We start from the raw sequence: 12,491 nt of genomic DNA on the forward strand, positions 1-12,491 counted from the left end.
CCTAAGAACTGGTCACTAGTTCTGCCTACCAAAGGTGGCAGATGTTCCAACCTGACTTTTCTAGTTTGACATCTATGACTCTATACTTCCCATACCCCCACTAGAACTACTTCATCTCTTCTGGGAGTTCATTTACCTATAGCACTAAAGCACCATGAGTACCATTAGCACACTGGTCCCATTTCACAATTTTCAGCTATCTCAGAGTTATTTTGCATTATATTCTTGTCATCTCAATTCATGGCTACACACAGAAACCCCTTCTCAGGTCAACTAAGAAAACTTCAAAACACTACTGACAGAGTTATTACTATCTTGACAGGCATGTTAGTCTTCATTTTTCTATATTCAAAAGATAAATCATGTGTGCTTCATGGTGACCTTCAGAGTTGTCCCCAGAAATTCTTTAGAAGGAGAAAAAAGGAATCTCTTCAGCATAAATAAGCAGCTAAATGATGCCTAATGCAACATATATATATACATATATGTGTGTGTATATATACATATACATATCAGCATTTTATACTCCAGCTAACCCCATGCCCACCCTAGCTACTTCAGGATGACAAAGCATCCACAGGAAAAGAGAATGGTGATACATCCATATTCCAGAAGTACATGAGTTGCCATCCTAAAAGTAATGGTCACAGACTGCTATTAAGAAATTAGGGAGCAAAAAAGAAACGTAGTGGAAAGCAGATAAAGATCCTTCCCTTTCTCCCTATTTTCCTGAACAAATTCAAAATAGCTACTAAACCCATATTATTCTATATCATAGATTTTAATCTCTTATCAGTTAAAAAAAAAAGACAAACTAAGGAAAGTGGCATTTTATATCAGTGAAGAAATAACTCAATTATCCAATAAAAAGTATTAACACAATTTGTTCTTTCCTACTTCCTACGTTTCTTAAACAATAGATTAAAATTTTCGGCATAAAAAATAAAACTATAAGATACCACAGGAAAATACAGGAAATTTCATTTTTTAAACCTCAGATAGGGAGTCTTGACATAAATGTGTAATGGATAAAGAAAATAGTGACTTACAAAATAAAGCTAGTTTCCCTAAATATACCCCTAAAACAAATCTATAAACCAGTAGGAAAAAGCCAAATATCAAAAAAAAAAAGAGCAAGTGATATGAATAGATATGAATAGGCCATTCACAATAAGTTACCAATTAAGATGTGGAAAAAAAATGCTCCACGTAATTAAGAACTGCAATTTTTTTTTAAATCAAGATTTTTTTCTCCCAAGACTACTTACCCTACCCCACTCCTTCCCGTCCCATCCATAAATAGGACTACCACCTCCCATTAACATCCTGCCTTAACACTCAATGGAGAACACGTGTGGGGTGTGTGTAAGAGAACAAGTGTCCTTCAATTATAGCAGTGTTTACTTCTTCCCATAAGGAGGGATCCTTATTACATACAACTGAATTTCAGCTGCCCCCAGCCATACCACCTCTCCAAGAGACCATCAAGAGAAATTTCTCCCCTGTTTCAGCATCTGGAGTACATATTCTGCATGTCAGATACAATGTATTTTTACCCTTCTGTACTTCTGTACTTTAAAAAGTTCCCTTCCTCATATTAAAAATGAGCAGTCATCTTTGAGGAATTAATTGACTCAGTAGATTAACTTCCCTATAAGGAAAGCTAAAACTTTTGCTTAAGGTAAATGACTAAATTAAAACAGAGCCTAATATAGAAGGGAATCTCTCTCACACCCCTAAAAATATTCACAAACTGCCTTTTTGCTAAAGGGGCAGAAATTTCTTTTTCTCTCTCGCTCTCCCCGCTTCTACCTCTCTTTTAGGGAGAGAGAGGAGATATTCAAAACAGTAGCAGATTTCATGATAAAAGACTTCCAAAGCCAACAAACAACAAAAGCCCAAAGATTACTGAAGCCAGTTTTTTTTATTTTTTTATGTTACACAAAAGTAGAACTGTGCATGTGTGCGTAAGTAAGCTATGTGCATCTCATCGTGAGAAGACATCTTTTTTTTTTTTTTTTTAAAGATTTTTTTTTATTTATTTATTTGAGAGAGCGAGAATGAGAGAGAGAGAGAGCATATGAGAGGGAGGAGGGTCAGAGGGAGAAGCAGACTCCCTGCCGAGCAGGGAGCCCGATGCGGGACTCGATCCCGGGACTCCAGGATCATGACCTGAGCCGAAGGCAGTCGCTTAACCAACTGAGCCACCCAGGCGCCCGAGAAGACATCTTTTTAAAAAACTGAAATAAAGAATATAATGAATACTGAATCTTTTTAATGAACATGTTTGAGAATTTTTTTCAAAATCTATTTTTAAATGTTTCTCCCAAATATTTTTTAAAAGTCAATGATTTCTTTTTACATTTCCATTCTAACAATTTCAAGTTCAAAGTACTAGATGAATCACCATTGGTTTTTCTGATTTTCTAGTACTGCAACTCCTCTCAGCCAACCGTCTGTCAATTTTAAAGTTCTATCATTAAATCCCCCAAAGGGTAACATCACTGATGAAATCTAATTTCCCTCTATGCAATTAAGATACCCAACTGTTCCATCAGAAGCCCCTCCTTATAACTGTCCGCGATATGCAACCTCCCAAAAGCACTGATTAGAATGAAATGAAACTGGAAACATCTTGAAATCACAGAGAAACCACCAAATGTGTGACGTACACTCCATTTTTTTTAAACTTTCATTCTGAATATGAAATATAAGGAGGATCCAAAATTAAGTTTCTAAGTTCACAGTGTGGTGAAAAAAAGAACAATGGACAGATAATCCAAATCATGGGTGCTACTCCTAATTCGGAGACTGACTTGATCAATGATCTTAGACCAGATACTTAACCTCTATAGGTTTGCTTTCCTCATCTATAAAAATACAGATGTTGGGATCTCTGTGGGATCCTTAATTCTATCATTTAATCAAATTAACAATACAAAAATTTCATTTTCTTTAAGTGCTTTTTCTCCTGAGACTCTAGGCACCAGGAGATAGGCACACAGCTCATCAAGAATTAAAACTAAAGAACTAGGAAGTTTTGCATATTTGAATACCTCCAATACTTTACCATTAAAGTAAACTTGATAAACCAAATTCTGAAAGGATCTTGCTTTATACGTCAACTTAAGAAAAAACTCTAACTTTAAAAAGGATATATTTCTTTAAATTCGTCTCTAGCACACTGAGGTCTACATTGAGAAGTAGGGCTGGCAGAGAGTGAATCAAACATTACCTATACTCTCATCAGTCTGAATCTATACCAAAAAGCTGATCTACTCTGGTTGTCAACCTCAGGCTATCTTGCATATATGAAGGCCAAGTCCATTCCTTTCTCCCTGAGAAAATGCAGGGGATTTGACTCTTTTAAACCCATAGACGGGTCTTACAAAACTTAAAACAACTACAACTTTTAGTCTTTCTAATGGGAAGGAAAGGTTCTCATGGAGCCCCAGAATGTTAAGAGTTCAAAGCGATCTTAGACTTACTCCTCTCCAAGCTCATCAGTTTACTGACCAGGAAAGCAACGCCCAGGATAGATTAAAATGAACGCCCAAACTCATGCCAAGTTTCCCAGCTTTCAGACTAATTTCCTTAAACTACACACCATTTTTCCTCAAAGTGTGAAATAAAACCATGTAATTTTTTCCCCAAAGTTATTCTGAAAAACAAAACAAAACAAACAAACATACAAAACACCAACCAAGGTTACTCTCACCTGACCCCAGGACACATCAGAGAAACTCAAAAACCGTAAGGTAGCACCCATACAGGACTAAGACACAGCCAGACAAGCTCTCAAAATATATGGAAGGGAACAAAGACAGAATTCCTTAGGAATAAATTTCTCATAAATGACAAGGTAAAAAAATAAACTGGTTCTATGCATAAATTTTCACTCTTTGGACCATGTGTCAGGAGTGAACTGATTGTAAAATCCAGATAATTATTGAATAGGTAAGGAAAAAAGCAGAGATCATACTTTCACTGTATTTAAAAACATGCCTCATAGTTTAAAAGAAAGCCCAAATATTCTAACATATAAGGCAGCTATATGACAAGATTCATTCTCTAACTTCTTTTCACCAGATGTAGGCGTCAGTAGAAATAGGCAGCAACAAATACAAAACTCTTCCGGCTTGAAAAGAATGCAAAAGAAAAAAAGCTAAAAAGAAAAATCAACCAATTCAAATCCTCTCAAACCTCAAATTTCTAATCAGATTTTTCCCTCCTTATTAAAATGGTCTAAAACAAAATTATTTCAGATTTAGTTCAGTCTCCAACTGAATGCTTTCATATAACTGGAAATGAGACTAATTTTAGCAAGCTTCATTTGGGAAAGTATATGCCAAAAATTCTGAATTTTTTTTGTCTTTTGCTAAAATATTGACATTTAGAAACTTATAAAAACGTGTACAACCTACAAATAGACTTTTCCACTCCTTTTCTAATAGAACTTCTAGGTTCCAAACTCAGAAGCTCCTGGACTTGTACCTGAACAAGACACTTTATCATTATATACATCTTACAATGTACTAAAGCAACCTCAAATGTAAAAATACAACAGGGAAAAAATTATTTCAGCAAGAACTTGGCGTTCTGGGAAGGTTATGCTTGGTTTCATTAAACATACTAAAAGGTATTCTGGGCATATATTATATAGAAAATATGTAACCAAACCATTCCACCTCTAAATCAAAGTGTCATGACACTTCAGTAATGTAGTAACTGTCATTATGCTTGACTCAAAGGTACACTGTGCAACCTAGAAGAGTTGCTATTTCACAGTTAACCAAATATCCTAATGTCTTTTAATTAGACTATCACTAAAGTCTGTTCCTTCCAGATCTCTGAGTTTAAAATTTATCAAAATCTCCCAAAGCCTAGAGTTGAAGTTTCATACAAATCAAAACCCAACCCGTCACAAAGACTTAGGCTATAAATACCTAATATGTCTAAAGAATCCACATGGTCACTTTTTTTGTTTTAATTATACTATCTTCAGAAAACCGAACATAAGTATAAAAAAAGGGCTTGCCCTAGAAGCACAGGGACATGAGGCCAGATTCAAAACCCCTCATTACCAGTGTTACACCAGATGCCTGGGATTAAAGGGGTGGAGTGGGTTTTAGAAAGTGGGAATTTTTTTTTTTAAGGCTTCATTTTCCCAGACATTTTGATAACTTCTCTTTTTCAAAATGTCAGGCATCTTTTTTAAAGGAAAAGCTTTTCTACTGAGTGGCTTCAGGATCTCCTGACTCTCACAATACAATTAAACCCTTCTCCTGTCCAGATAGACTGAACTGTGTTCCATCCTGGCACATAACAAAATCATTAAATCTAAAATGCCTCATTTGACAGATGTCTCATTAAATTCATCTCAAAGTTGAGGTAAGAGATGCCTTTGAAAAGAAGGGGGGAAAAAAAACACCTGTTAACTCTAAGAAAACTTTGAGAGAGAACTGCTCTCTCAAAACCCACATAGAGCTTCACTCATGTGCAACAGAAGATATTAGTAGTATGTGGCACATCTAAAATCTCCTGCCCTGGGAGAAACGCCTCCGAGTGTATGTGTGTTTAACACATCCCTGGGGACCCAAACAGGATGGAAGGCTGAAGAATCAGGGCATACTCCACCAGCTGCTGAACAAAATTCCACAAATTCAATTCAACAAATGTTTAAACTAAAATGCCAAGTATTACACTAGGCTTGGATCATAAAGAATGTCAATGAATGTTATGTTACCAATAAATCAAATTCAGGGCTTTAAAAAGAAAGAATAAGAAACAACAAAAACACTTTACACTTTAAAAAATAATAATGACCTCTGGATAACCAATCATTTAAGGTGGTGGATTTAACAATCTTATAACAACAAAAAGATAGAACTCTGAACCCAGAAACTTGAAAACCTAACTTACACATTTCCTCTCCCTGCAATTATTTCACTGAGCACAAAAGACACACAGTTTAGAAACAACTATGAAATTCAGGGAAATTCTAGCTCTCTGTAATGTATGAATTATAAAAATAATTGTAACGATAGCATAGTAACACCAATAAAGCACAATCACTAAAGTACCAACAATTCTATTTTAAAATAAAAGAGTTAAGCAAGACTTTTCTGATGTATATTTTCAACACTTTACAAGTAAGGCTATGTTTTAAAGGAACTGAATTGCCACACCTCCACCCTGAAAAGTTATCCACTTTTCAGATGAAGTGTTAATTCTCTATACCCAATGAAGATTTACAGTTTAACAAATGAGGCATGGTCCAAAAAAAAAAAAAAAAAGTCATTAAGTAAACATCATTCCCTAACAACTTAAATGCAAGTATGACTATTGCAACCAGAATATTTACAACACTTCAGTACTCTTTCTGTATTGCCTATTTATTTGCCAGGCTTGGTACTTTAGGTTTTTAAAGGCAGCATGATAAAAAATAGGGCCATCAACATTTCACAAGGAATACCACTTTGGACTGGAGGATAATATCACCTCATTACCAACAAAAATAGCGTATTTTCTGAATGCTTCTAACCAAGTGAAAAAATCAAGTGTAAATGAAATTCAGCATCGATTCATGGAAAGTGATATGAATTGCAAAACAGAACATCCCAGCTCTCTATTCTCAGCTCTGCCAAGGACTGAAAAACCACAAGCAAGAGGCAAACCTCTCTGTGCATGTTTCTCCATCTGAAAAGAGGATTGACACCGACTCCTCCCTAATAATGTTTTTGAAACGACAAATGAGATAATTTATGTGAAAGCCCTTTAAAATTTTTTGAAGATAATAAAATCCAACATATTAATAAATGTTCTCAAACCACAGTTATGAAGGAAAAGACAGCATGCACTTTACATCAAAAACAACAAATATAAAATGTAAATATAAAACAACAAAAATAAAGTTAAATCCTTTGTTCTTAAAATTGAAAAGACTGTTCAAGCACACACTGGTGTCACATGTTCATACCACGTTACTCAATACTGCTGTAATTATAGTAATAAGAGCCTGCTGGTCAATATTACAGCTTAATGCTGAACCACCCCTTCTCGGTTTCCATGTAGGAAACCATGTAAGGTTTGATCATTCCCAAAAGAGAAAAAGAGAAGAAATATGAGAGGGGTTAGGAGACTGTTCTCCTGAGCAATCCCAATAAGTCACATAAAAATATCTTGTCCAAGATTCACCAGGCACAGTGGGTGTGCTCTCCATTCTCTCAACATCCTTTCCCACTATTACAATTTGAACTGAATTAGCTAGACTACTAAATCTAAAAGGTGGTACAAGAGTCAAAAAACATATAGTTTAATACTGCCCTTGGTCAATGACTCAGACTGCCCAGGGAATCCAAAACACAGAGCTCATTAATCTTTTGAAGTCCATTACTTATGTCAAGCAACATAAATTTTTAAACTTTTTAACCTAAAATTACTCTCTTCCAATTAGAATTTAAGATGGTTCATTTTAAAAGGAAATTAAATGCTAATGTACTTAAAATACTTAAAACCAGTAATTTCATATAAAGCCACTTAAATTTTGTCTTTTTAAATCAGCTAAAAGAATGCTTGAAAGATACAATAACAATTTTCAAACTAAGTTTTCATTAACAACTCTGTAATTAAATAGCACCTTTCATCCAACACCTTATAGTTCATTAAAGACTTTCATTTTACTTTACCCAAATAAGTATTTAAATATTCAAAGGCTGCAAATGCCTCTCAAAGACTTTTAATAATAACTTGAGTCAAGTTATAAATACTGAAATTCCATTGAAAGGTGACCTTCAAAAGAATGAAAGTTCTCTGCTGGACAAAAAAGTTTCAAAAAAAAAAAAAAAGCAGCTGACTAGATAACTAGATAGCAGATAATAAGCTCAATTTAAATACAGTAATGTATTCAAATGGCTTCAAAGGCAACTTCCTCATCTATCCTTAACTCCAACTACACATATAAACAAAAAGATGTGCACCAAAAGACTAAGTTATACGTAAAATTATAAAAACAAATGTGGCACACCTCTTAAAGGGTGTCCTCTAAAACAAACCTTAATTCTCTTTTTCCTAAGGAAAAGAATTACTACCAAAATGTAACACTCCCATTGGGTATCCTACATCCCTCTGCAGAGGGAATTTCTAGGAATCTCCTCCAGCCAGGTACAAACCCTCACTGTGTGAAGTCCTCACAGTGTTCCCCTAACAAGTAAGACCACCTTAAGGACAAGGCCTTTTTGTTCCTTAATAACTAAACTTTCTTGCAAAAGTTCAAATGGATTCACTATATGCTGAACTTTGTTCTATGGCAAATGAGTATCAACAGACATTTTGTATATTACCTTGGGTTTAAAATAGGCTCAACTCTGTGTAAAAAAAACAAAATAAACTAGCCATTTCTATAACAATCAAGCATCTTCCTTCTAGGACACCTGAACAATGGCTTCACATTCACGAATAGGTTGGATACTGCGTGTGACATCCATTTTACTAGCTATTTTTACAAGTATGTACACAGAGGCATGTGTGTATTTATGCTGTGCATAGAGATGAAGCAAGTAAGTTCAGAAAGAAATAATAATTACGGCTTTTCATAAAAAGCAAAACAAAGAGAGTAAAATGACCACACCAGAAATTTAAGATTCAACCAGAAAGAAAATCTGTCACTTTTATATTGATAAGCTTTAAAAAACAAAACAACAAAAACACTGTACGTCACTCAGAATATTTTAGACACACTTGAAGAGGCAATCAAGGGAATCAAAGATTTAAATTTCATGACTAGGACACCCGAAACCTTTCCCACTAACATTTATTGTAATCAACATCAGGAAAACAAGAGATACAGAGCTCTTTCTATATAAAATTTGTTCAATACTGTTTACATATCCTTTGCTTTATATATATTTCAGTTTAATTGGTTTGGTTATAAGAGCATTTATCATTCTCACGTTAATATTCTCATTCCAAGTGTGATTACCATTTAATGCTTTTGTAAAATAACAGTATTTTACAAAATACATGAGTTCCAGGAGAAAAGGATATATTGCTCCTCCTACAATCAAAAAAAAAAAACCCCCACCTATTTTCTAGGTCATAAACTTGTAAAGCCATGTCATCCAGTTGAGATATTATCTTCAGATTCTGCAAATGCTATTGTATTATCACATGGTTTTCTTTATAAGGCAAAAATCCATCAGAAATCCACTTGAATTATAGAAAAACTTCAATGAAACTTAAAAGAACATCTCACCAGGAATGTTACTGGTCTTGCATATTTCAATGTGGGAGTAAAGATCTCTTCATTCAAACTGACTAAGTTGCCACTAAGACACAAGTTGAACCAAAAACATTAAGTTAGAAAGAATGGCAACAGATTAATAAAGTTACAAGTATGATAATTTTTCCACCAGCACCAGATTTAACTCTCCTCATTTAACTTTGTTATGCTAACTTTGCTTTAAATAAAATTTATCATTAAGAACATAATTATTTAAACCAGAAAAAGATGCACACAAATATAAGGCTCCAATATAACAACCAGGATCTATAGCTCCCTAATTTAGCACCCACCAAGTCTTTAATCAAGAGCGAAACATTAGTCACTCCTGGTCAAGAATTAGATCTAATACATCAATCCTATCTCAAAAAGCTGGGAAAAAATAGAAAAATTAAAGTTTTCATCTAGAACCGAAAAAAAGAACGAGGAGGATTTTAGATCCCATCTCAAGAAATGGTAACCACTTCAAGTCTTATTGTGATCCCTATTTCAAGTCACACTGCAATGGTCAGACCGGGTTATAGAGGCTGGAAGTAAGAAATGAGAAATAGACATCACTTTTGGTGCAAGAATCAAACTTGCAGATGAAATTGAAATAAAGCAAAAAAAAAAAAAGCTCTGGAAAAAAGTACCACTAAGAAGGGTCCCATCTGTTAGCGAGGACTCAGTGGGCAAATGAGCATGACAGCTGAACGAGCGCCCCAAGTGACAAGAAAGGAGCTCCTGGGGGTCACGCAGGAATGGCCAACTGTGGACAAATGCACAAGGAGTGACCTGGAGCATGTCTGTTGGTCATTTCCCTCTGTCTGTATGATGTGCACGAGATGGTTTACCTGAAATCCCAAACTGCCTCAAACCCAGCCTGCCCTCGAGGCGAGGCCTGAAGAAAGTCCCCTCGTTGTTAAAAGCACTACTGCCTCTTTCAGAAGTAGCTGCTACCCGTGTTTCCTGGGGGCTCTGCCACCTCTTCCAACAGCGCTTCCCCACCTCTGGGCCCTCAAGACTGACAGCAACTCGCGGATTTTTAAATTGCTCCACTTAGTATTACACAGAGGGGAGGTGAAAGCTGTAAAGAAGTAACAAACACTCCCGAGGACGTACAGGTACTCTTGGTCTGGACAGACGGCCGACTGTACTCATTCCTCCGGACCTAAAGTTTTACACCCCACACGTCACAATACAGGTGAACTCCTTACCTGCATAGAAGCGGATGAGGCAGCCAATCTCCGAGTCCATGCCTTCCTCCTGCACCCTCCACAACTCCCCAAATCCCAGTTGGAAGAGGTAGTCATTCTGGATCTGCAATGGCTTCTCGTCTGCCTCCAGGCGCCGGGTGGTCTCTCCGTGGAGCTGCACGTACAGGGTGGGCGGCGGAGGCGCTTTCTCCGGGGCCGCCCCGTTCCCACCCGGGGTCGACTGGGGGCGGCCAACGGCCGCAGCTGCAGCCGCCTTTTCCTCCCGAGGCCGGTCGCGGGCGGCCCCTCCCGGGCAGTCAACGCCCCTCGGGTCTTTCGGCTGCAGCAGAGGCGGGGAGGCCGTCGGGGAAGGCGGCCGGGCGCCCGCCCCGGGCCGGGATGGCGCGGAGCGGCCGGGCAGGCGGGGCTGGCCCGGGGCCGGGGCCGGGTCAGCCTCGAGCTCCTCGGACGACGAAGAGGAGCCGCTGCCGCAGCTGTAGGGGTCCAGCCGGTCGGACACGCTCTCGGCGCTGGGGCTCAGGCTGAAGCTCTCGGTGTCGGAGGCCGGGCCGGCGGCTGCGCCGTCCGGGGGCTGCGGGGCGCCCGGCTCACCCGGGCTGGAGTCTGACGGCGCGGGGCTGGCGCGGGAGGCGCGGCGCGCCCACCCGCCCGGGCCGCCCGACAGCTGCAGGTCCGCGGGAGGCGCGCGCCGCGGGCCCCCGACGGCAGCCAGCCCGCTCCTCCCGGGCGGCGGCCCCAAGTCCCGGGGTTCCGCAGGCGCGAGCCGGGGGCCGACGTCGGGGGGCCGCTGCGTGTCGGTCGCGGGGCCCGGGCCCTTGCCTAGCACCTTCACCACACCGCTGCCTTTGTGGCCCACTTGCAGGAGGCGTGCGGCCACCTCGCCGGCCGTGGTGTCCAGCGTGCAGAGCACCGGGCGCAGGTAGGTCGAGGCCAGGTGGCGGTCGAAGACGTGCACGCAGCCCCGCTGGAGCTGGTGCCTCACCCAGTCCCGGTCCGACGGCTGCAGCTGCAGCATCTGCCGGTGCTTCAGGAGCAGCGTCTTCCTGTCCAGGCTCCGGGTGCACAGCGACGCGGAGGCCGAACAGGAGGCAGAGAGGCCAGCGGCGCCGGGGCAGTGCGAGGCGGCAGCAGCCGCGGACGACGACGACGACGAGGAAGAGGACGAGCACGATGAGGCGGCGGCGGCCGCGGACAGATTCCTTTTCAGCCGCCCTCTCCTCAGCAGGAGGGAGTTGGCGCCGCTGCCGGCCCCGGGCACCGGGGCAGCCCCGCCGGCGGTGGGCTGGGGCGCCCCGCGCCGCCGCCGGCGACCCGCGCCTCCCGCCCGGCCCGGCAGCGGCCCCGGCTGCGCCTCGCCGGGGGCCTCTTCCCGCGCCCCGCCGGTCGGGGCCGCCGGGGTCAGCGCGGGCTCCAGGCTCCGGCCGCCCCCGGCCGCTGCCGCCAGAGCCGCCGCCGCCACCGCCGCCGGAGCCGGAGCTCGGTCCTCCCTGCTGGTCTCTGGGAGTCGCTGCGCCGTAGCCGCGGCGGCGGGCTCCATTGCAGTGGGGCTTCGCGCTTCCCCCCCAGCTCCGGAGGCAGCGGGAGGAGAGGGAGGCGGTGAGGCGAAGGTGGGAGACGGCGGCGGCGGCAGCGCGGGGAGAAGGGAGAAGCCAATGGCGTTCGGCGCGGCCGTTCCAGGGGATTATGTGGCAATTCGGAGCATTCCGTCGGTGTCTCGGTGTTCCATCCCGCGCGCCCGCCCGCCTCGCCGCCACCGCCCCCCCTACACACGCCCTCCCCGCCCGGGTCGCGGGCTCGGGAGCGCAGGCCCCGCCCGCTCCCCCCCCCGCCCCACCTCGCCGCGGCGAACCAGCCGCGTAGCCGGGCTCATTGAATATTAATCACGCGCCTGGAGCGGGAAGGCGGGAGGCGGGCAGGGCGGGAGATCCACGAGGGCCTCATGAATATGCATTGTTAGCATGACGGCATTCCCGGGAGGAGTGGAGAGAGCTGGAGGATGGAGGGGAGGCGGGGCT

The 12,491-nt window shown here is 41.9% G+C and overlaps 1 protein-coding gene across 1 annotated transcript in view; it reads right to left on the minus strand.

Moving 5' to 3' along the window:
• Positions 1-12,251, minus strand: part of PHLPP1 (PH domain and leucine rich repeat protein phosphatase 1) — a 217,184-nt gene extending 204,933 nt beyond the window's left edge. Inside the window, exon 1 of the mRNA XM_036081813.2 lies at positions 10,477-12,251. Within this exon, the coding sequence (XP_035937706.2) occupies positions 10,477-12,013 (1,537 nt within the window). The 5' untranslated portion in view covers positions 12,014-12,251. The remainder of the gene's footprint in view (positions 1-10,476) is intronic.
• Positions 12,252-12,491: the final 240 nt, after the last annotated feature.

Source organism: Halichoerus grypus, chromosome 13, assembly GCF_964656455.1.
Source record: "Halichoerus grypus chromosome 13, mHalGry1.hap1.1, whole genome shotgun sequence".
Taxonomy (NCBI): Eukaryota; Metazoa; Chordata; class Mammalia; order Carnivora; family Phocidae; genus Halichoerus; species Halichoerus grypus.